The sequence below is a fragment of the Nomascus leucogenys genome, chromosome 5 (genome assembly GCF_006542625.1).
Source record: "Nomascus leucogenys isolate Asia chromosome 5, Asia_NLE_v1, whole genome shotgun sequence".
In the NCBI taxonomy this organism is placed as follows: Eukaryota; Metazoa; Chordata; class Mammalia; order Primates; family Hylobatidae; genus Nomascus; species Nomascus leucogenys.
Window position 1 is genome coordinate 45,732,134 of NC_044385.1, and position 26,396 is coordinate 45,758,529.

The 26,396-nt window shown below is 40.5% G+C and overlaps 1 protein-coding gene across 2 annotated transcripts in view; it reads left to right on the forward strand.

Annotated features, from left to right (window-relative positions):
• Positions 1–26,396, forward strand: part of PDE4B (phosphodiesterase 4B) — a 585,958-nt gene that overhangs the window by 468,055 nt on the left and 91,507 nt on the right. For both annotated transcript variants that reach the window (XM_003265198.4, XM_003265195.4), the window contains one exon: positions 8,120–8,169. In XM_003265198.4, coding sequence (XP_003265246.1) covers positions 8,120–8,169 — 50 coding nt within the window. The remainder of the gene's footprint in view (positions 1–8,119; positions 8,170–26,396) is intronic.

Genomic DNA, 26,396 nt, shown 5'->3' on the forward strand with positions numbered 1-26,396 from the left:
AACTGTGTCACCCTCCAGCTTGAGGCATTTCAGTGGTCCAGTGTCATCATTAAATGCTGGTGCTCGGCACCCAAGACAAATTAATTTGATTGATAGTTGCTTGGGTTTATATTTAGTTCGATGTGTATGAAATCTAGAGGCTTGTCTCAGCCTCTTTTGGGTAGAAATCCTTTTATTTATTTATTTATTTATTTACTTATCTATTTATCCATCCAACTAGTATTTATTTAGTATATACCATCCACTCATACATGGATATATGCATTTAACAAATAACTACTGAGAACCTCCATCAGTACCAGGCACTGATCATATAATAGTGACCAGAGCAGATAAGTTCTCTCCTCTTTTAGGGCTTACATTCTAATACAAAATGCTGTAGGATGCAGTGCAAACAATCAGACCAGGCCTCTAGCCACGTGGAATTTATGTTCAATAATCATGGTCCGTTATTCTCTGCATACTCTCTTCTCTATCCTAATTATGGACTTACTGTTCTTTCTTCCTAAAATGTCTGTTTCCACTTGCCAGTGTCTGCTTGGCCAAATCCTGATTGTCTTTATGGCCCATCTCTAGTATCACCTTCACTGAGATGCTTTCCCTGACCTCACCAAACCTGGCTGAGTGGCCCTCATTTGGATCCAGAGTACTCTGAAAACCTTATCACTATCTTTATGGATCTCTGCCCACCACTAGATTGTGTGCCCCTTAGGAGTAAGAATTGGGTTTAGTTTTTCTTGAATTCCCAAGAATAGTAGAATGCCTGACATAAAGTTTGTGCTTCATAAAAATTCATCACATATATGAATTTCTGAATAAATAATTGTTGGGGGAAAGACCACCAATTATTTAGAAAATTGTATTTGCAGGACTGATCCCTTCTCTTATGTTTTTTTCTGTGTAGAATATGGCCTCTGGCTTCATAGCCCATTTCTACCCCCTCGAAAACGATGCACTTGGGCAAGCTAATTACCCTCTCTATATCTCAGTTTTCTAACGTGTAAAATAGGGTTGTTGTGAGGATTAAATGAATTGATATTTGCAAAGCACTTAAAACAACATCTTGCACGAAGTAGGTGCTCAATAAATGTGAGCTATTATAATGGATTGTTACATTTCTCTTGCTGAATGCAGAAGTGGTGTAACACTTTGGGGTTTTCATATCTGTTGTCAGCTTAGATCACCATAAATGATATTCATGGTATTGAACGAATAAAGGTATTGTCACCCCCACTCTATGGATAAGGAAACAAAGCTTAGGGAGATTGAATGACTTGGGCAAGAACATGCAGCTTCCAGTGGGCAACAGAGTTTTCCCTGAAACCTGGAATCCTGACTGTCACTGCAGTGCTCTTTTCATTTGCCAAACCTGTTAAGTCTTCTGGGTTATAGGAAGAGGTCCCTGGAAGGCTTTGGAACAGAAAGACATTTAGGAAGAACTTATGGAATAGATGAAGATCAGAAAGCCTGAAGACAGAGACAGTAGCTAAAACAATATTTTCAGGAATTAAATGTGAGGGTATAGCTCTGAACCAGAATGATGGAGATGGGAATGGGGAGGAAGGGATTAATATGGACACATTTTAAAGGCTTCTTAAGCATGGCTGGACTGAGAACCACTGCATTGCACAGCACTAGGGAGAAGGCGGGGTGGGTGGTGGTGTTCTCATTCTTATTTGTTAGCATGGGTTTGAGGGTTTTTACCTCTGTTAGTAGTATCAGAACATTCAGCCCAACCCTGCTGATTAATAAGCTGTGCCAACTGAAACTACTTTCTCAATAATCAGGCCTTTCCAAACCCTTGACGGTTTTGGTCCTTGTGAACTTTTAGGAACCAAGTACCCCAAGACCATAATTGCCATAGCATAGCTGAAGCACAGCCCTTCTCACACTCTGGCTGAGGACTACCCTTCAAATCATGGCCCCTTGTGTCACCCTTGGTCCAAAGCAAGCCATACTTATCACACAGAGCAGGCCTCCAGTGGTAAGATAGTTGTATCTAATGATCTTTCTCAAATTCATACCCATGTGTACAGAGCTGATCCTGTTACTGATTGCAAGTACTACCTTGTCACCAACAAAAATTCGAGATAGGGCATATTTACCACTAGAGCTTCACCAAAGGGAGTAGAGAGTGGTGCAGTCTAGCTCAGACTCAGTCCTGAATAATGGATTTCAGACATCGGGGGGCTGAAATCAATGAAATCAATTAGCCATCTCTGGAGCAGCCTGGCAGGGGCAGGTTGGAAAACTGAGTGTCCATTTAATGCACTCCATTTTATTTCTAGATAGTAAATACCTTCAAACAACTAAAGAAAAGCCAAGAGAAGGAACTGAAGACAATAATGTTTGGCAGGAATAGATACAACCTACAGAAAGCACACCCCCACCCCGACACACACACACACACAAAACACACACACACACACACACATATATACACAGAGTTATCTTCACAGCTGAAACTGTAGAATTCATGGGACTCAGATATTGCTTTCTGGGATACTTGACTTCAGATCCGGGGTGCCACTCCCTGCCTTGAATGTAGCATTTAAGCAATAATTATGTCCTAGGAGTGGTTTTCATGAGATATCTGGTTAGTGTGGTTTATTGTAGGAAAAGGAACTCCCACATAGAACTATACTTCTCATAAGTCAAGGTTTCTTTTATCTTTTGGCTCTTTGCTGTGCATAAAAGCAGTCCATTGTCTGCTTGTGCTTTACCACCCAAAGGGTGGAAATCTCAAAGTTCCTGTTGAGGTGGTTTCCTTGCACCTTCATGAAATATCCCATTGAGGGATGCTTGATTGGACCTGTATTTCTTGGCTGCAAATTAAAACCTACACTTTCTTTGTCTCAGGAGTTATTTTGAAAATATGGCTTTCATTTATAGTTGTTAATTCAGATAACCGTTCTTAAAGCACTTACTGACTTTAAACAGACTGCTGGAGTAATCAGGTGCGCAAGTGAGTGTGCCCACCATTCAGCAGTCTGATAGCCAGGGGATGGAGCTGGGAGCAAAGAGGTGTCATTTATCAATTGACTCGTCATCAACATCATGAATATCACCTGTGGCTATCAGGAAATAATGTAACTTCTTTGTATTAACATTCTTCCAAAGCATAATTTAATCAACATGTGTGTAATCTTCAGGAAAGAACTAATAACCACTGAATTTTTTTAGTGTATGTCTATCCAAAATGTCTTTTATTGCTGTATGTACTTTGGCATGTGAATTAAATTAACTGAGGATCATAAAATGTTGAGCGTTCAGAGCTGGAATGAACCTAGCCAAATTTCCTCAGATGAAGTGAAGCAATATATGTAAAACTCCTCACGCAGGACCTGGTACGTTGTAAATCACCAGTAAATGTTAGTTGCTGCCTGCTCTTCTCAAGTGAGGAAGAAACTAAGAGGTTCCGTGAATTGCCCAAGGGCTATACAGTGGGAAGGTGCCAGAGCCAGGATTAGGATTCCTGTCTTCTTAGTCACAGTCCAGTTCTTTCTCCACTGTGCTATTCAGGGCTAGAAAGTATGAACTGCCATGGCCATATTATCTTCCCTATTTATATCACCATCTTCAGCAATCAGCCACATAACTTCTTATGATTCTTCCATAAGTTAGGGACTTTGGAAACTGAGCAACCAATACCACTTTCCTCTGGCACTCCTTACAATTTTCTGTCTGGCATTCTCATGCCCTACAAGCAATCATGTGGCTTGCAGAAGTCATTTATTCATTGAAAATGTATTGAGCCTCTTCTTTGCACCAGGTCTCATGAATAATTGACAAACCAAATAAACACGGTCCCTGCCTTTCCAAAGCTTCCCCACAGAGATGCTTATCTGAATTGACAACTCTAAATAAAAGCCATATTTTCAAAATTAACTTCTGAGACAAAAGAATTTGTATAATATGTGTAATTTCCAAGAAGTCATTGAGAGAATTGGGCACTGTGATTCGACATGCTATAAAGAAAGTAGAGATTTCTAACATTTGGGGTCTCCTAGTTCAGTTTCTTCTTTCACAAAAGTCTTCTTTGGAACTCAGGAAAAGGTGCAAGATAAAATTATTAAAATGTATTATTAATCCAGTGCATACGTGTTGAGTACTACATCATACCAAATATTATGCCAGATCCCTGTGTTACAGTTGTGCACAATGTTCAATCATTGCTTAAATTTCTCATAGATGAGTTGAAGACAAAGACAGGAAAATGAGAAATACAATACAGAATGAGCAATGCAATGGTTCAGTAAGCACAGGAAACTACAGAACACAGGTGAGGGCCACTCACAGAGGGAAGGCTCCTCTGAGGAGGTGATGCCTGAGCAGAGTCCTAGGACATATGAAAGAGCTAGCCACATAAAGAGAAGAAAAGTATTCAACTGAGCAAAATGTGTGCAAAGGCACAGCAACAAAAGAGAGTGCTGTGTTCGAGGAATGGCAAGTGGCATATAGAACCAAGATTGCATGTGAAAAGGAAACCAGATAAAATATTCATATAGAGTATTTGGTTCTCAAATCACTTTCACATCAGTGGGTTATTCAATCTACATTCTATTAACGTTTTGGAGTTCCTACTATTTGCCAGGCAATATGGTGGGACCTGAAGAGTATGTAAGCAAAGAGATCAGAACCGGATCCTGCCATCAACAGGTCACAGATTACTAGTGGAGATAATATGTGCCAATATGGACTGTAACATGAAGAAATGACCCTAAAGGTAAAAATAAAGCACCATGAGAGATTAGAGAGACCATTCTCGGCTAAGAGGATGGCATCCTTTGGAGAAGGTTTGATGGGTAATAAGTTAACCTTAACTTAACCTTTGATGGGTAGATTGTTTGGTGTGGAGACAGCTTCCTTGACAGGGGAATGAATGGCCTGAATAATGGCAGGAAAGGGGCAGCACATATTCAAGGAAAAAGAAGTGATCAAGTTTGGCCTTGGCAAGTGTGAGTCAGCTCTGTCCCTCATTCATTCGTTCTTCTATTCAATAAGTATTTACTGAATGCTTGTCATATGAAGGACCATCCTGGGTGCCAGGGATCAAGTGGTAAACAAGTTGTTCCCTGCTCACATAATGTTTACATTTAATCTAAGGAACTATGTATTGAACACTAACTAGACAGAACCTATTTAAGCTATAATTTTAAAGTGCTACAAAAAAGAAGTACAGGATGCATGAGAGCACAGAGCCAGTCAGTGGTCTGAGATGAAATGTCAGACAATGAGGAATTATGAGAGATAAGCTGGAAAAAGGATGTTGGGGCTAGAGAGCAAGGACTTTGAATGCCAGGCTAAGGATTTTGGAATTTAATCTCTTAATTTTCCTGAAAAACAGCCCTCAGTATTAGTGCAGGTGTTATCAGCATACAGTATAGTGGAAAGAGCATGCACTTTGGGTTCAGAAAGACTTAGCTTTGAATTCTGGCTGTGCCAATTATAAATCATGTGTCAGTATGTTTCTTAACCTCTCTGAGCTTCAGTCTTCTTATCCTTAAAATGGGGTGATAATACTCCCAGTGGAAGCTAAGAAATACCTAGCACAGCCTAGCAGAGAAAAGCAATCACTAGATAATAATTTCCCTTCTCTTGTCATATGTGAAAATTTCATACCACTGAGAGTTTAAAAGTACCCTGCCTAAGATCACCCAGCTAGTAAATTAATGGTAGATGTGGACCCTGTCTATAGACTACGGTTACTAGGTATGTGTACCTACAAGCTAGCTTGTCCCTAAAGGACCAGAGATTAATTTAGAGCAGTAGAAAAACCTAGAGAAATAATTCTGTGGCCACACCAGTAGGAAGACTCTCCTTTAGCAACAATGATGCAGGCTGTTCTTTGTCATTTAGAATTTGGCTTTGTTCTTCTCACACTTGCCTGTGCATGAGAATGCCAAGAGAAGTGAAAAACGCGGATTCCCATTCTGTAGGTTGCCTGTTCACTCTGATGGTAGTTTCTTTTGCTGTGCAGAAGCTCTTTAGTTTAATTAGATCCCATTTGTCAATTTTGGCATGGGAGAAAATTTTTGCAACCTACTCATCTGACAAAGGGCTAATATCCAGAATCTACAATGAACTCAAACAAATTTACAAGAAAAAAACAAACAATCCCATCAAAAAGTGGGCAAAGGACATGAACAGACACTTCTCAAAAGAAGACATTTATGCAGCCAAAAAACACATGAAGAAATGCTCATCATCACTGGCCATCAGAGAAATGCAAATCAAAACCACAGTGAGATACCATCTCACACCAGTTAGAATGGCCATCATTAAAAAATCAGGAAACAACAGGTGCTGGAGAGGATGTGGAGAAATAGGAACACTTTTACACTGTTGGTGGGACTGTAAACTAGTTCAACCATTGTGGAAGTCAGTGTGGCGATTCCTCAGGGATCTAGAACTAGAAATACCATTTGACCCAGCTATCCCGTTACTGGGTATATACCCAAAGGACTATAAATCATGCCGCTATAAAGACACATGCACACGTATGTTTATTGCAGCACTATTCACAATAGCAAAGAGTTGGAACCAACCCAAATGTCCAACAACGATAGACTGGATTAAGAAAATGTGGCACATATACACCATGGAATACTATGCAGCCATAAAAAATGATGAGTTCATGTCCTTTGTAGGGACGTGGATGAAACTGGAAAACATCATTCTCAGTAAACTATCGCAAGGACAAAAAACCAAACACCGCATGTTCTCACTCATAGGTGGGAATTGAACAATGAGAACTCATGGACATAGGAAGGGGAACATCACACTCCGGGGACTGTTGTGGGGTGGGGGGAGGGGGGAGGGACAGCATTAGGAGATATACCTAATGCTAAATGACAAGTTAATGGGTACAGGAAATCAACATGGCACATGGATACATATGTAACAAACCTGCACAATGTGCACATGCACCCTAAAACCTAAATTATAATTTAAAAAAAAAAAAAAGAAAAACGCGGATTCCCAGGCCTCATCTCAGATGTACTGAAATAGACTCTTCAGGGTTGGCAAAAGAAATTTAATAGCTCCCCAAATGAGTCTGATGCGTATCCATGTTTGAGAACCACTGGAGTAGAGTCTCACTCTCTTGCTCATTGCAAATGTCCTGTTACTCCTCAGTGGAGCAGAGAATCCTTAATACCAGTGTTTCTGAAAATGTGGTCCTCAGACAAGCAGCATCAGCACCACTTGGGAACTTTTTATAAGGGCAAACTTTTAAGCCGATCCCAGGTCTACCCCCAGAGGTAGGGCCCGGCAGTGTGTCTGAATAAGCCCTCCAGGTGATTCTCATACACCCTAAAGTTTGAGAGCCCTGCTCAATAGTAATCCTCAGAAGTTCTCCAGCAATGCAGCGGGAAACAGGAGAGTCTGTTAGAAGTTCTGCAAAACATGGGAAGAATGGTAAGAGCAGTGAAATTGAAAGGTTTGGGGCAGAGAAAGGGAAAGAAACAAGAAAAAAGGAGGAGCCCCAGTACTATGGGAACATGGGTTTGCTGGTTTTCATTTAACCCCTGACATCAGCAGGCTTGTTATGACGTAGAATGACATCCCAGTTCCTCCATGTAAATTCTGTTCCCTAAGTAAAGCAAGCTGGATGACAGTTCCCAGTGGCTGTGTGACCTTGGCAAGCAACTTCACCTCTCTAGGTCTCAGTCTCCTGAGGTACAAAAATTAGGGGCCTGAAGTGATTGATCGCTAAGGGTTCCTCTGGCTATAACTTTTTACAGCACTGCCCAAAGGAATTGAGATTCACTCTGACATTTCCAGTGACACCTGAGCAAGTGACTCTTTTCTGAGGGCTTCTTGGAACAGCAAAACTTAAAACAGGGGGCTGGTTGGGGACCTGGAGTAAACAACTTCCTTCCTGGAGAGTCTGAGCATCCTGAGGCCTTGCAGAGGGAAATTCCAGGCCATCTGGATGTGAGAGAATTGCAGTCATCTACCCGGGTTACAGGAGCCTGCCTTCCGGAGATAGCATTATGTCACTACATAGTTCATTATGACCTGGAAAAGTCCTTAGTAACCATGAGGGAGGGGTGTCGGGGATGGAATGGGGAGTTTTGATACACAGACTCAGTTCTTCTTTTCTCTGTCTCCACAGGAGGTCCCCAGCTGCTAGTCAGCCTCCCGTCTCCAGAGTCAACCCGCAAGGTAGGCCATGTCATAAGGTCTATCTCGATGTTTCAAGGTAGAATAATAAACATGCCTCTTATTCAGAACTGTTTTTTAAAACAACAGCGTTGTTTGCATATTGTCTCTCTCAAAAGTATGTCTCTTGGTAACTTTTTTCTAAGGTACACTGGAGCATTACTTCACTCTATTAAAACCACATTAAAAGCAGTACTAAATCATTTGCCCATTGTATGTGCAGGCTTTCAGAACATGATAAACATGGGGTAATGCTGCTTCTTCCCCAAAGAGGAGCAGGAGGCAGAGTTGTATTGACAGTGCAGCTTGACCTCAGCTTGCTGGCCCCAGTAAACTCCAGGACAGCTAACCTCAAAGACCTAAGGTGCTCCACGCTGGCCTGAGGGCCCCTGAGGATATGTTAGTGGTTTCCCTCTTAATGTCAACTATAGATCCCACTTGAATCTACATCCTTTCCAGGTGTGAAACCAAAGGCTCTTTCCAGGTCACGAATCATTTCTTTTGGAGGGCATCCAACTTTGTTCCTCAACGTTGTTTTTTTTGTTTTGTTTTGTTTTTAAGAACCTAACCTCTCATCTTTCAGAACAGTGCATCCACTTTTCTTGGTGTGTTGAGAGCTGCAGAGAGGAAGGGCCACCTTGAAGGAACACCATGGAGTTCTGTTGAACTGAAATTCTTCTTCACACAAAATGCAACCAGTTCTATGATATTTGTTAAAGTCCAAATCATGTTTTCTCCTCAATCTGTGTCCTACTATTGTAGCAGTAGATTTGAGAAAAACCACAGGAGAAACAATTCAGATGAACTCACACTGAGATCACCTAATGCCTGACACCTAACAATGCCTCACACGCTTTTCTATTTCCAGCAGCGCTTCATACTTAAAATCTTTCTCACTTGGTTGTTGTGTTTTCTTTCTGGTATCCTGATCATAAGTATAAGGGAAGTATTACAAAAGCTCAGCTTCTGAAAGAAAGGAACAAAAGCAGCAGATTCTATTGGCTCATTGGCTTCTGAAGTATTTGTGGTGCATGCTTTTATAAATATTTTTATAAGAGAAAGATTGAGAATGAGAAAAAAGTGAAAGAAAGATATTAAGTAAAGGCGAGTTTACTCTAGAGCCCCTTGATGTGAAACACAAAGAAGTAAATAGTTCTCTATGGACTTCAAAAACCTGGGGTGCTGAATGTACTATTTCCTTTATAACTTTTATAAAAAGAAACAAAATAGGATGTTTTAACATATAACTCGTGTTACATACTTGGAGATCAAAGGAGGAAGTTTTGAAACTCCGATCATTTCATCACATTGGCCTACCAGTGAGGCAGTGTTGCTCACATTTCTATTAGCCAAATTTACATCAATTTGATTATTTAGACTATGTTTTCTTTTTCTTGTAATAAATACTGACAAACATTAGGAGAATATGTACAATTTATGGCTCTATAAATTAGCTCATTAACCAAAGATGTGGTTGGAAAGATCCTTTTGTGATTATTGGCACAGCAACTACAGCTTGACAACTAGGGATTCTTTTGTTAAAGTCTTCTCAAACAATGGAGCAAAGAAATGACAGTACCACTCAGGCAATTTGTTTCCTTCTGTCTCTGTGGCAAACTACAAAAATCTTGGCTTTTCACTGGGAAGAGAATGTAGTGATACCAATTATTACGTAATTATGGGTTTCAAAATCTCCTTAACGTTTAGCCACAGTTAGAAAAGGAAGGAGGAGACACACATCCCGTGTTTTGTTCTTATTATCAGCTTAAATAAGTCAGGCAGATTTTTCCTGTTATTTTAATATTTATCAGCATATGACAAAGAGATGTGTTTAAATAGAAACTTTAAAGGGGAATGAAAAATAAGTGGCTCAGAGCAAACAGAATTGAGAACTGGAGTGCTGCTTCAAAATATGATTTTTCATGATAGTAAGATCAGGTTTTTATTTGTCAGTCCTGAAGTTGAATTCATGTATTTCAATTGAAATCTAAGATAAAAGGTACAAGAAATCTACATCAATTTAAACAGATTTAGCAACAACCCAGTTTGCTCAGAAAGCCTGACTTAGATAACTCGATTCTTGTATTGGAGCAATTCAGAGAGAGAGAGAGAGAAAGAGAGAGAGAAATACCAAATCTTAAAATGCTTTATTATTTCAAACATATAAATGAGAAAAAATGTAATTTATTTTAAAAGCTAATCGTCAGAAACCATGGTAAATGGGTACATTTACTTTTACAAGTTGATTATTAACTGAAATATTAAATGGATACATCAAAGGAAAGCTCTCCGTTTGAAATACCCATCTTTGGCCAGGCGTGGTGGTCACACCTATAATCCCAACACTTTGGGAGGCCAAGGTGGGCAGATCACAAGGTCAGGAGTTCAAGACCAGCCTGACCAATATGGTGAAACCCCATCTCTACTAAAACTACAAAAATTAGCTGGGTGTGGTGGCACATGCCTGTTGTCCCAGCTACTCGGGAGGCTGAGGCAGGAGAATCTCTTGAACCTAGGAGGCGGAGATTGCAGCGAGCCGAGATCACGCCACTGTACTCGAGTCCAGGTGACAGAGCAAGGAGCAAGACTCCGTCTCCAAAAAAAAAAAAAAAAGAAAGAAAGAAATACCAGAAATACCCTTCTTCTCACTATCCAACCAAGGTTCTTATCAGCTCTCATGGCTCAATGCAAATGTCCTTACTTTGCAAAGACATCTAATTTTTTTTTAAGTTGGCGTAATTGCTCCTTTTTTGTGCTATGGCAACAATTTAATTCTCTGATATACTTTAATTCAAGGCTTCTTGTATGTCTCTCCCATTGGAGATAAAGCTCTTGAAGACAGGGACTGTGCCTTATCTATCTTTTATTACTTGTGGTGCTTTCACATAATTATTTTCAAATAGTAAGAACACAGTAAGTGTTGAATTGACTGGGAAAACTACATAAAATTTGGGGACTTTATGTGAAGGAAAATACATATAAAATACAATTTTAATAATGAGCCAATATTTTTATCTCTATTGCTGTGAAAATTATTCAAATTGTGTTTTTTCACTATTAAAAATTAGTTATTGCGGCCGGGCACGGTGGCTCACGCTTGTAATCCCAGCAGTTTGGGAGGCCGAGGCAGGCAGATCATGAGGTCAGGAGATTGAGACCACGGTGAAACCCCGTCTCTACTAAAAATACAAAAATATTAGCCGGGTGTGGTGGCGGGCGCCTGTAGTCCCAGCTACTCAGAGAGGCTGAGGCAGGAGAATGGCGTGAACCCCGGGAGGCGGAGCTTGCAGTGAGCCGAGATTGTGCCACTGCACTCCAGCCTGGGCGACAGAGCGAGACTCCGTCTCAAAAAAAAAAAAAAAAAAAAAATTAGTTATTGCACTGAAGTTAATAGAGGTTTGAAACACACTCTAAAACTGCTTATATATGTTAGTGTGTTCATACCGGTTTTGAACAAAAAGAGTGAAATCTAAGAAGTTGGCATTTAGCACTTTGAATAAGAAAGCCAGAGTAGAGAAATGGAGAATTTCAAGCCCAGAAAGAATGACGAGGAAGCCATATGCTCCCAGGTTGAGGAGAAAGACGCAGTAAATCCTCCTGGGGCTGTCGAAAATGCCAATGTTGTAGTTTAATGAGCATCTGAATTTGTTTCACATTTTGCCTTTCACAAGCACAAATTCCAGGCTCTCCCTACATGGTGCTCAAGGATTGAAACAGAAAGGAAAAAATAGAAAAAGAAAGAAAACTCCAAAACAAGGCAGGAACTCGAATTCTGTCACCTGTACATATTCACAACAGAAAATTGAAGTAATTCTCAGGATTCTGGGTCCCAAAACTATTTGCAACAGGAAAATGGGGTGCATGCATACACACGTGTGTGTGATAATTGTCCCCCTTTTTCCATTCCATCCTATCCTTTGCTCTTCAATAGTAATCACACATATGTCATGACAGTAAGAATTTACTGAAAAGATAAATTATCAAGTGTTCACTGTCTTTACAAAATGATTTTTTGCTTTATAGAAGGATTGGAGAAGCATCCTTTTAATGGCTAGCACATCTGAGTCATGTAAATGTGACTTGATGTAAAATAATATGTATCACATATACAATATTTCAGCAGCCAACTTGATACATAAGGTGGGTGCTCTCTACTAAATTTCTTTTTCTAAAATTTATCAGTAAATTTACTGAGCAGGAACATTACCACTGGTAACAGATCAGATGTTATGAAAAACCACACAGAAGTCTATGGGTCACTGGAAATGACAGCAAACCATAGCACCAAGATGAGTAGGGAATCACTTTGAGGACTTCAAGCCAGATTGCTGAAGATACTAACGATATCAAAGCCTGGATGTCCATAGCCTTGATTTATGGTGGTTTTCAACACCAGTCAATTAGAATGCATTTCAAGAAAAGACTGTGTTCGGAGAAATCGTATGAGACAGTAATAGGGCTTTCCAGTAAAGCCTGAAATAGGTTGGCCTATGTGAGAAACAGACTTAATTAAGGTTTTTCCAGTGCTCACGGAATGCATTTCTTTTAATATGTGTCTAGGCCATTCTGGGGAGGAATTGGCTTTTTACCAGTTGATAAAACAGAAGAAGAGGCTTTCTCCTTGGAAACCTATTTCTCCGTATGGGTTCTGCCCATAGCTTTACTTGATTATGACTATCCTTCCGGAGGTTCATGTGGGTGTACCAGATGCAGGGTCTCTTCAAGTAGTGGACAAGAGGGTCAGTGAGTTATCTTCGATTTTAAGGAATTCAGAAAGTCATGACGTTGATTCTGTCCTCATTCTTTGACAGAACTTTCAGGACCTATGATGAGACAGGGTCTATATGTGCATGGGTAAAGGGTTCTCCGAGAACCACAGCAGTAGCCTGAGAGCGGTGCTGCGTCAGATGACTGGAAATGAGGCCCAGCATAAGCAGAACCTTTGCTTGATTTCTACATTAAGCAAGAACTGTCAGGCAGGATTACAACACTTATGGACAAATAGGAATAAAATCAATCTTGTGACCAAAGGCTGTGACCAGTCATGATAAAGGAAGGATTAGAGGGAATTATAAGAAAAAAGAAAAAGGAAAGAAAAGAAATAAAAAGAAAGGTAAAAGAAAAAGTCAGAAATATCAAACGATGTTTTCTTCCTTATTCTGAATTCTGTGTGCTGAATTATTGGAATAATTGCCTTAATTATTCACCTTCAGTGTTTAGACAGCCTGCATATAAAATGATAGCAAAAATGCACCAGAAAAGCCCCAGTTATTTTGAGAATAATTTTCCAAATGGTTGTTTTGTAATAATTGCTTTTGTCTAAAATAGCCCTCTTATGAAAGTTTACCCCAGAGTATCAACACTGAGCTGTTTATATTGATTTGCAGTTATTTCATACGTATCTAAAATTAAGTATTGGTAGTCGCAAAAATGTTAATACCTCAGCTGAAGTGCAAATGTTAAATTGTTTCCCTCAAGCAGATATTGTCAAATAAAACACCCTGCTTATTATGGTTATTTCACTAGTTCAAAATTAATTTGCAAATTTAGCATAAATATTTCTTCTCTTTGAATGAAACCGATGAGACCTCATCTAAGTTCTCACTAGCTGCCTGAACAGTTGAGTCCGTTCCGTGTTGACTCCACTTCACGTTTTTGTACTGCTGAGAAACACCATACACCCACCCTCCCCTTGAAAGTTGGAATCATGCATGTTAGTAAGTATTTCAGTTATGCTATTGACGTCAATGGAGTCATTAAATAGATTGCTGGCCCTCCCAGAGGCAAATCGCTGCCAGGGACCTAGATACAGACACGTTTTTTACAAAGACAACCATCAGGTTTTGCTATAGCAGTAAGCCAGAGAAAGGGAAAAGTTTATACTGTAGCAGACCTATCTCCAAACACAGTTTCTTTCTTTCTTTTGCATTTTAGTTCCGGCCTTTCTTTCTCTTTGGTTACAGTAGGCTCAAGCAGATACCCAGATATTGTTGCCTGAATGTTTTGTGTGCAAAAGCATCTCCTGTAATTGAGACTATGAAGGGAGGTACCCCACTTTTAAAAATGAATCTCACCTTTTGCTCTACACAGCCTATCTTGATGTTGACTTGGTTGCATAAATTATCTAGGCAAATCACTATTGTCTGCCAGTAAGGTCGTGTTTGATATATAGTTCCCTGAATAAACAGTCTCCTCCAGACACACACACACTTTTGTCCTTTCTGCCATCCCTGCGTGGCATGTCGCTGCATCCCCTCGTCTATGAATCAAGCTTTTTGCAGCTAGCACTGTGCTGTAGCATCGGGGATCTGCAGCAAAGGGTGGAGGAGGAAGCTGGAAAGAAAGCTTCACTTCTCTCAGCTGCCTCATCCGCAGCGCTCCCACAGGAGGCCGTCCACGTGCCTGTGTCCTCCCAGACCCTAGCTGCTGCTTGCCTCCAGCCTGGTCATGCAGCTCCCAGGCGTGGCAGGCAGAGAGCCCTTTAGGAAACATGTGCCTTTTTCTGGGCATTCTTGACAGCTCTATTTACCTGCACAGCCCCAGGAGTCAGAGCCAGAGATTTGCCTCACACATCTGGACTCTTCCACCTCCAGGATTGAAGTTAGGGAGACATCTTGAGCAGACAGATTTCTTCAAATCCGGTTGTGAGAATCTATCCCATTGGTTTTAGAACCCATTTCTCTCTTCAGTCCTGTACCTTCACTCCCTGGACACCCCCAACCCCCATTACTTATGGTAAGTTTGTATATAAATGACAGACATCTGACTACCTCTGGTAACCCCTTTTGGTTCATCTGGAGACCCAAATTCATTCCCCTACACAACTGTCCCTTTTTCTGTTTTTCTGACTTTGAGTAGCATCTTCATCATCCACCCTTTTATCTCCCTCTTCACCTACCACAGCCAACCCCTTTGGTCTTTTTCTCTAATCTTTCTTTTTCCTTTTCTCCCCCACTTCCTCTGCCTTTGTTTATTGTTCCATCATCCTGTACCTAAAGCATTGTGGTGGTCCTCCAACTTGTTATTATTGTCCTCATTCTTTCTGCACTCCAAACCAGCTTCCATTCTGGTACTAGAATTCTTTTTTTTTTTTTTTTTTTTGGAGGGACGGAGTCTCACTCTGTCACCAGGCTGGAGTGCAATGGCGTGATCCTGGCTCACTGCAACCCCAGCCTCCCGGGTTCAAGCGATTTTCCTGCCTCAGCCTCCCATGTAACTGGGACTACAGGACCCCGCCACCATGCCCAGCTAATTTTTTGTATTTTTAGTAGAGACAGGGTTTCACCATGTTGGCCAAGATGGTCTCAATCTCTTGACCTTGTGATCCGCCCACCTCAGCCTCCCAAAGTAGAACCATTCTTATAAACCCCAATTATGGTTATATTATTTTCTTTTTTAGCTGTACTTTGCCTTCAAGATAAGACCTAAACGTCTCACCAGGCATGCAAAAGCCTTTAGAATTTTGCTCTCTCTCTTTGTCCTCATCTCCCACTTTACGCTGCCACCCCCATGCACAACTGATGGCTGAAGTGCACTGAATATACGTCCCTGAAATACACCAGGATCTTTTTGCTTTCCTGCTTTCATATATGCTGTTTCTTCTACCTGGTTGCCTTTTCTCCAAAACATCATTTACATATTCAGCTCAGGGATGTTTTTCTCATTGTCACTGTGAACAAATTCTGTATATCATCTGATTCTTGGATTCAGGATTAAAATAAATATATAGTCTCAATTCAGGGCCTGGGCCCTGATATATACTATGTGCATAGGAAACACTACTTCCTTTACCCATTTCCATCTGGAAAGTGCCTTTTAACCCTTCATCTTCTTGATATACCTCCTGCAACTCACCCAAAATTACTGTTAATTATTATCTCAAAATCTCTGTTATTACACTTGTCATACTGTATTGTAATTATTTCATTTTTTCCCATTCTAAACTAAAAGCATCCTAAGTTCAAATACTAATCCTCTTTTTCCATATCCTCAATTTATAGCATAAAACCTGGGACATAGTAAATGATCAATAAGTGTTTATGGACTGAACAAATAGGGATGAAATAACGCCCATGCCTGAACCAGGTAAGATTAGAAAGGAAGTGAGGCTCATGTTCAGCTTTGTTAAGGCTTACTGAAATATCTGCTAGCTCTCAGGACATGTGCATAGTGCTGACATCCCTTGCTAATCTTGACAACATGTGACTTTCAAGGCACTTGAAGTGAACTCTTTGTTATCCATTACTTCAGGAAGAAGTGGCAGTGTTAAAAGAAATGGAAGAAAATTAAACAACTAAATGAATTTTTATCATACTATATTGTTCTCTTAGTGCCTGGCATTGTGCTTGCCACAAAGTAGGCACTCAGGTAGCATACTGAATGGAATTGGTTTGAGAACCCAGTTAATCCTTCAGATAAGTTACTTCTCTGAGACTCACTTTTCTTGTCTGAAAAATGGGCATTTTTTTTTCTTGAGATAGAGTTTGACTCTTGTTGCCCAGGCTAGAGTGCAATGGTACAATCTCAGCTCACTGCAACCTCTGCCTCCCAGGTTCAAGTGAGTCTCCTGCCTCAGCCTCCCAAGTAGCTAGGATTACAGGTATGCGTCACAACACCCAGCTAATGTTTTTTTTTAATATATATTTTTAGTAAAGACGGAGTTTCACCATGTTGGTCAGGCTGGTCTCGAACTCCTGATCTCAGGTGATCCACCCTCCTCGGCCTCCTAAAGTGCTGGGCTTATAGGCATGAGCCACTGTGCCCGGCTGAAAATGGGCATTTTAATATTCTATATGTTAAGATTGCTGTGAGGGCTAAACGAGAAAAGCTTTATATAGTGATTAAGAGTGAAGACTCTGGAGTCAGACTGCCTCTTTCAAATTCCAGCCACACCATTTTGTGACCTTGGGACAAACTGCTTAACCTCTCTATGTCCTAATTGCCTCATCTCCAAAATTAGGATGGAAATTGTGTGTTTTGGTTGTAAGGATTAAATATGTTAACATGTATAAAGCATGTAGAAAGTCCCAGTGTTAGTATTAGTGTTATTAGTGTTATATAACATGCCTCAGATAGTACTCAGCACATAGCAAGCCACCAGCCTTCTGGTATCAGTAGGGAACCACAACAGAAAGCCCTGTTGAGATCTTTCTAGAAGGTTCTGGTCTACTTTGCTTTCATAATAATACAATCTGAAGGTATTAATTTTTGAAGTTTAAGACTTTTTTTCCTCCCAAGACTATAGAAATCTGGTTATATAGAAATAGTTTTAGAGCTGAAAGTAGGGTTCTCCAGCTCATACATGGGAAAGTTGAGGAGTCAGGAGGGAGAATGGAGCTGATACCAAATATAAGAGGACACCCTTAAATACAGCCTTTTCTCTTAAAAGCAGAGTGCATAAAAAGATTGTCAAATTATTTAGGACTTCTGGTAAACCAAATCTTAGTTAACTGAGAGTCCCATCTTGCATAAGCCTGAAAGGATGCCACTTTATATGATAGCATAATTACAGCTTGTACAGCACATCAAAGTTGTATTGAAATATATGTTTCAGGGTTGGTACACACCTATTCAGGCACAGGTGTTACAACCCAGGAAGCTTAACAGGGAGTAGCAGTAGGAGCTGATGCAGAGCTTCGCTTTGCAGAGAGGACAAAACCCACTAGCAGAGTCCGCAGGAAGGGAAGAGGATTGGCCCTTTTGGGAAAAACTTTACACCCTCTCCAATTACTGCTGAGAAGAAAAAAGCAACCTCATACCCATCTTAACCCCTTCTCCTCTCTTTATTGGAAGGGAGGGAGATAAAAAAGGAGGTTGGAGTTAGCCTAGAGAAGAATGAATATGGAAGTTTGCTAGGAGACAAGGAAGGAAGAGGACCACCGAAGTTCCTTTTTCTGCCTCCTGCTTCCCCAAGAGGGTGTGATCCTGGGGGCAGGGTGAATTCTGCTTGCTTGCTTCTGATCAACCCCGAGCCAGCACATTATGAAGTTGCCTCCAGAACTCTTCTTGGAAGCCAGGAGCATTTCAGGGAACAGTCTTTCACCCAAGAGGAGGGAAACAAAGCAGGGACTGTCCCCTTAAAATAGAGAACAAGCAACAGAACTCACTAGATTTTTTCTTGGTTTATTGTCTTGACTTCCTCCCAGCCAGAGCTGTTGACAAGTACCAAAAGTGACCCCTTGGAGTTTTCTGTATTTTTCCTACCCCCTCTCTGGCTGTGTCCACAGAGTAAGCTGGGACCATGGTGATTATCCAGCTTATTTGAATCTTAGAGGCAGCCAGGTCAGATAATGCTATTTTCTCTCTGCCCCCTCAATTGTATTTGGGGCTTCAAATTTCTAGGGTCTAGTCTGGCTAGTACTGCTGGTCTAATAAACTAGATAATGTCCAAAGCCCACATGTGTGCCTCTGATTTCAGGAAAGGTAACGGGCTAGTGCTTATTCCATTTCTGGCATGTGTCAGGCACAGTGCTAACCCCTTTGAATATATCACCTCACCTAATTCTCCAAATTAAACTTCTTTGCATATATTATTGCCCCTATTTCACATATTTGGAAAAAGAAGATTCAGGAAGTATATGGGGCTTACTCAAGACCACAAAGTTAGTGATCGAATCAGAACTGAAAGCTAGATCTGTATTTCTTGAAAACCCATGCTCTTTCCTCTACAGTCTAAACCACACTGTCTCTGCCTCCATCCCACTGTAAACCTCAGATGTTACAGCTTATCAAGAAGGGGATGGGGAAAATATTATAGCAAGAAAGTGAAGTGACTGGACTACCAACAACCTTAATAATTATTACATACTAGAGTACTTTCTTTAATTTCTTTCTCATCTATCCATTTTATTGTAAGTAGTAAGCAAAGGTGTAAGTAAACCTTGAGAGAAATACATCTCACACGTCCATTATTCATTCATTAATGTATTTAATAAACGTGTTAAATTCATACTGTATGCAAGGCACTGTGTTAGCCACTGAGGATGCTGTGATGAAGAGAATGCATTCAGACCCTGATCTCATAGATCTTATGGCCCAGGAAATAACGCATGAATAAATTCATGACTATACACTTGATAATTGTAATGAAGGAAAGTACAGAATGCTTTGATATTGGCTCACTTTTTCACCTGTAAAAATGGGAATAATACTAGTACTTACCATTAGGGTTGTGGTAATATCTAAATGCGTTATTTTACGTAAAGCATTTAGAACACTGCCTGGCACCCAGTATTATTTAGTGTTTAACTATTATGATCATTAGTTTTATCATTATTTATCATTATCATCATTATCATTAGTCTAATGTTATTATTGTTATCATTCTGGGGACTAAAGTAGATTAGAAGAAAGGAAAGAACTCTATAAATAAATGACTTTAAACTGGAGTCCTGAAGCTGAGGAGCTGGGGTAGATCGAGGGGCGGTGGGCCTGAGAGAGTAACCAACACCTCAGAGGTGCCACAGCCAGAGACCTGGGCAGTTTGAACAACAGTAAGGGACACAGCCACAGAGACTGAGAGATGCCAGGTTAAGCAGAACATTTGTAAGTCATGGTAGACATGTAGATTTTACTGCAAATTCAATTGGGAGCCATTAAAAGATTTTGAGAAACAGATTGACATGATCTGATGTGCATTTTATTTATTTTATTTTATTTTATTTTTTATTTATTTATTTTTTGTTTTTGAGACAGAGTCTTATTCTGTTGTCCAGGCTGGAGTGCAGTGGAACGATCTCAGTTCACCACAACCTCCACCTTGTGGGTTCAACCGATTCTCCTGCCTCAGCCTCCCGAGTAGTTGGGACTACAGGTGTGTGCCACCACGCCAGGCTAATTTTTGTATTTTTGGTAGAGATGGGGTTTCACTATGTTGGCCAGGCTGGTCTGCAACTCCTGACCTCGTGATCTGCATGCCCCGGCCTCCCAAAGTGCTGGGATTACAGGCATGAGCCACCACGCCCGGCCTGATATGCATTTTAAATACACAACTTCTCTTTGAGCCCCAAGTCTGGGTTACTGACATCTCCTATGTGCTCCCAGTACCTGTATTTTCTCTGTCATAATACTCAGCTCCTGCCCCTTCCATGTACCTCCTGGTTAAGAAGACAGGCTCTGCAGCTAGACTACCTGCACTTAGTTCTAGTTCAATACCTTTCTTTCTCTGTATGATTGTAGAGAAGTAATTCAACATCCCTGGGTCTTGATTTTCTTACGTGTTTAATGGGGATAATAATAGAACCTTCTGCATAGAATTGTTTTAAGAGCAAAATTAAAACACTTAGAACAGTGGCTGGCACACATAAAGCACTAAATAAATATTAGTTGTTTTTAATATATTGTAACTGCCTATTTTCTTACACTAGACTGTATGCTTAGTTCCTGGCACAAGGCAGGTGTTCAAAAATATTTACTGAAAAAAAAATGAACAAGGAAAGAGAGGTAGTGTAATAAATTGTAACTAAAAGAAGAGAAAGATGGCTGTCCTATTCATGGGAAAATAGGCTTTCTTGAAACTGGGGTATATTCTGATAAGGAGGAGCCTGCTTATGGGGCCAGAGAAACTGAATGACTTTGCAGCTGCCCAGCTGCTACAGCTTTGGGGAGCTTGCAATAACATCCGTGGGACAAAAATTTGTTTCAGAATCTGTGATGCCAATCTGGACTGCCATCTGCACGAAAAGAAAACTGGGCTCATGAAAGAGCTTTTTCATTCTCTTCGGCTATGTGACTATCTCTCTGGAAAGCAAACGCAAGGCTAAACCTCCGGAGTTCTCCATTTGCTGCCTTTGGAAGGACAGTCTCACCAAAAGAGCCAGTTATCCTACTAAGAACATAACACTATGAATTCCTTTTCATCCCTGCATTGCTAATAGGGCCTCAAAGGAACAAGGGCTCAGTTCTGTGAAGTAAACACACACCTTTAGTGTAGTGAATAAACACTGGAAGAAGCTTTTCACGTATTTGTAAGCTCGGAAGTCTTTTAGGCATTGAGTAGCAACAGCTCCTTTATTGCTTCATGCAGCTGCATGGGGTACCTGCCTGGACAAACAATGAATCCTTCAGCTCTCTGAATGTTCCAGTTCTGTGCCGTATGTGTGTGTGTGTGTGTGTGTGTGTGTGTGTGTGTGTGTGGTGTGTGCATGCATACGTGCATGTGTGCTGGTTTGTTACTTTTATATCCCAGAGGAAAATAAGGGTTCTTTGCATGCTTTTTGTCAACACAATGGGTCTCTGTTCTTACTGACCTGGTTTTCCTTTATTCCTTCCCTCTTGTAGCAAGTTTAGGCAGTCTGGCTTTCTTCATCCACAGAGCAAGGCCTTCCCCTGATTTACCCCTCTCTGCATGCTCTTCACACTTCCAAACCATTTTCCATATAGGCCTCTTAAATCTAATTTAAATACTTCCCTCTGGAAAGCCTCAAACGATGAGTCCCGCCTAATTGCTCCCTCCTGTACATGTCCTATGTTGCTTTCTAAAAGCATCATAGCTCTTTATGTCATGGGAATAAGTTCTTCCTTCATTATTTGTCAGGTGTGTGTGCACTACTTAAGCTAAAATTTTTTTATTATGGCATCTCACTGAGCCCAAGGGGAAGGAGGAGTACTTGTGTGAATAAGACTTAGACTCTGATTGTGAGTTTAAACCATTTGGAAATAAGAAATAAGATACATTACTTGAGGCCAGGAGTTCAAGACCAGCCTGGCCAACATAGTGAAATCCCGACTCTACTAAAAATACAAAAAATTAGCCAGATGTGGTGGCACGCTCCTGTAATCCCAGCTACTCAGAAGGCTGAGGCAAGAGAATCGCTTGAACCCGGGAGGCGGAGATTGCAGTGAGCCAGGATTGCACCACTGCACTCCAGAGCGAGACTCTGTCTCAAAAAATAAAGTAAGATACATGAAGATAAGGACTGTGTCAGTCATGGTCCTCTACAGAAACAAAATCAGCAGTAGGAAAATAAGAATTTGGCTCATGCAATTATAGTGGTTGACAAGCTTGAAATCTATAGAGCAGACAGTAAATTCAGGCAGTAATTAATGCTGCAGTCATGAGGCACAATATGTTCTTTTCCAGGAAGCCTCAGTTTCTGCTCACAACTGACTGCACACGGCCCACCAACATCATCAGGGGTAATCTCCTTTAAGTCTATTGATTGTAGATGTTAACCACATCTACAAAATACCTTTCACAGTCAACACCTAGATCAATATTGATTAAATAACTGGGTACTATAGACTAGCCAAGTCGGCACATACAACTAATTATCAAGGACCCATCAACCAACAACCCCAAACACCTGTCTTTGGAATTATGCCTAGCTCTTCTACAAACAAGATGTATAAAATCCAGGACAATAAAAATTTTTGTGTTATTTCTGATTGAGTCTTCACTTCAAAACAAAATAAAATAATCATTCATCCTAGCTCACAGAATTGCTTTGAAAATGAAATGATAGTTCGAAAGACCAGAAGTGCAAACTATTGCTACTTTGAACACCTTGACAGTGCGCAAGTAGTGGCAGCACACCTGTTAAATATTGGTGGCCACACAAACACATCACCATTCTCTCTACTGAGCAGACATGAGAGAAGAGAAAATCTTGGGCTTTTGCTTTACACAAATGCCGATAAATTTGTGTCTAGTACCTGGAACACACAACTGATTATCTTAAACTCAATGGAGAGAAATATCTTTAAAAGTAGTTAATTTGGGCCAGAAATATCTCAGGGGGGGTAGGAGTGAGGTGGGAGCATTCTTTATGTATATTTCCACAGAGTTGAGTATGAAATTTTATTCCCTATAAAAACAAATTGGAAATTTGAATGTCAATCCAATTTGCCAGGTTATCCTTGAGACGCCCTTCCTTCTCACACCTGGATATTAAAACTTATCTCCATTCCCCGTGAGTCTTGTATTCCTGTCACTAAGAATGCCTCCAGCCTCTTTGCAGAGCACGTTGGCACCAGGCCCCCTTCTAAAGCCACAATGCCAAAGTTCTGATCGCACCTCCGTATTCCTATGTTTCCAGTAAGTCTTTTAAAGGCATTTGGCTCCTGCCTCTGGTCTTGAATATTTTAGGCCTATTGAGTTTAGAATCTAGAGAAAATGACAGATTAAATGTAGCTCAGAACAAGAGGGTGTTGTCCGGAGAAAGCTGAGAGTGACTGGCACAGCAGATGTAAACATCGTCACCAGGGTGTACATAGCTTTAACTCAGGTACCTGCATGGGCATCACAGGCAGTATGGCACAGATAGTTCACAGGCCTGGGTATCTATGCTTATGGACTGGCCTTCCAAGTGCAGTTTCCTGCTCACTCTTATTTATCTTCTGATAAAGAATTGCTCCCAGCAAATTACTAAACTAAACCTACTGCTGATACTTTTACTCCAGACATACAAACAAGTAACTCTACTTCCTCTGCTTCTGCAGAAGTGGAACATGCTTCTACAATTCGCTTTTCTAAATTTGTTGATGGATTATTTATTGCCCCACTCCTCAAGTTTCTGTGGAGGTGATTCCATCTAATCTTTAACAGGGAACAGTTTTGGGGAAATATTCCATTTTCTCTCTTCTGTGCTGCCAGAGCAGAGGGCAAAGACAAGTAACAGTGAGTGGGAATTATAGGAGAGGTTTTTGCCTCAGTGAGCCTTTTAACCCATTAGAGATCTGGAAGAAAATGGAGTGGGTTTCTCTGGGAAGTGATTTGTTCTGCATTCCCTTGCTAGAAGATCACTTGTCTAGACATATGTAGGAAGTTTAACATGGGTTTTCCTCATTCGGAAGAAGGGTGGATTCAATCACTTCTGAGATTTTTCTTGTGTTAGGAGCATATATGATGGAACTGTGTTTTGGTAAATCAGTTTCAGATCTACACTGCCCCTAAAGTGTTTTGCTTGTTTTCAAAGGTCTCTCCATAAAGCATTTGTTTCAAATACAAGGCACGGGGGAGGAGGTGTTATCACAATATCAAACCCCTGCTAACTATCAGATTTTCTATTAGGTACTCTGCAAAGGAGATCTGTTTTTATCCTCAACAATCTTCTATTAAGTCAGTATTATTATCCCATTTTTTTTAACCAATGAAACTATGCCTCCATGAGTGTAACTAGTAGTATAAAGACACTCACTCAGCTTGTAACAGACAGACCTAGGATAGGAACCATAAAGACACTCAGCTAGTAAGCAGTAGAGTTAGGATGTGAACACTGGCTTGTTTGGCTCAGAAGCCTGTATACTTGGCATGAGCTCTCTGTGCTGTCCAGTAAGTAAAGGTGCATGTGATGCCCACAAAGGTACCTGTGTTGAAGGTATGTATACCCTTGAGATGATGTTTACATCTGCGGTTCCAATCACTCTCAGCTGTCTCTGAACAATACCCACTTGTTCTTCAGCAACATTCAATCTGTTTTTTTCTCCAGATTCTAGAACTAGAGAGAATGTAGGAGAAAATATATTTCAAGCTTTAGTTTTCCCTCATGGGAATAACTGAGCCAATAGGGAGGTGGCAGTGTCTTCCTCTCTTCTAGGAATAAGTCTCCTTCCCTGAAAGACTTTTGGGTTTTGAGTAGGCCATCCTGGCAGGGAAAAGAGGCAGGAGAGAATTTTTAGGACGTAACGAAGCTGTGGGAGACATATCTCTAGTGCATTACTCACTGCTTAAAAGACACCCCCAGCCTCTGACATCACAAAGAGAGAGAATTAGATTTCAGATCAGTAGTGAAACTGAGGTGTGTCTTGCTTGAACACAAGGAGGCAGCCATCCAACTCTAGGCTGGCTCTGGAAAGTCCCATTTTGAATAATTTGCTTCTTATGATGCTTTGTTCAGCTTCCCTACCTTAAGTGAAACTGTGTGACTTAAATGAAAGAGCACTGAGCTGAAACTCAGGAAACCTACATTTCAGTACTGGCACCAACCAGGTGTGTAACAGGAAGTAAATCCTTTAACCTTTCAGTCATCTTTAGTTTAAATTATTTTGAGTCTTTGAGTCTTAGAATTCAATCTTACTTCAGATTTCTAAAATGGCTCCTGGCCCAAAAATAGTGGTGTGTGGGTGTTGACATGGATAATTCTTTGTCAGGGAGGAAACAGCCCCTCGGTAAGAATCTGGAATTCAAGCCTAGGTCTGTTTGGTCTAACTCCAAAACCTAGGCTTCTTCCACCTCTCCTACCCTGACAAGAGGCCATACTATTGTTTCATAACAAAGTGTGTCTTTATTATTTTTATAATCCCTGTTAGCCTTGTCATTGGCACAGTTCATTAGCAAACATTCACTGAGTGCTTATGAGTGCTGGGAAAACAAAAAGGAAGGGGACATGGTGCCTGACCTAAGCTTAAAAGCATTTTCATAAGGAGATTCTGGAGCCACACTGCCTAGATTTAGATCCCAGCTCTACTATTTTTAGACTAATCATTTCTTAAACTTTCTGCATACCTCAGTTGCTTCATCCTCATTTTCTTCATCTTTAAAATCTTCCTCTTAGAGTTGTTTTAAGGATTAAATTTGTTACTTCATGTAAAACATTTAAAATAGTGCCAATCATAGAGGAAAGACCAAATACATCATTGCCATTATTGTTACTATGATATATATATTTATATATATGTATATATGTATGTCAGTCCCCCTGTGTCAGGAGTCTTGGAAGGTTGCAACTGGGTCTTGTTTGCTGGCACTTAATAAATGTTTGTTGGATCCAATTATTCAACACATATTTACAATGTTTCTACTATGCGCAAAGCCCTCTGATGGATCCTTGGTAGAATCCAGAATTTTTACAACTTACTTTTTAAAAAATTACCATGTCTTAGCGCTTACATAAGTATAATTTGGAAATTTTTTTCTCTTTCAATATTTCTCTTCTTTCTTTTTCTGTAGCCCCTGTGTAGAAAGTATTAAGGAACTGAGAGGAAGATACCGCACACATATGCTTGCTAACTTAATCATATGAGCCATCCTGGAGGAGGTGGGGTTAACAACACACCAAAAAGAAGATTCTTCTCTTTCTTAAATGATAAATGTCTCTTAGAACTCTGACGTCAGACAAGAGAGTACTGCTTACTTTTAATGGGTGTTCTGTGTCAGAGAGAGAGGAGGGAGAGAGAGCGAGAGAGAGAGAGAGAGAGAGAGAGAGATTCATTCACTCACCTTCTCACTGACTCATTCATTCACCCTAAAAGCACCTGGTGAGTACTCAGCCACAACGTGAATCAGGCATTAT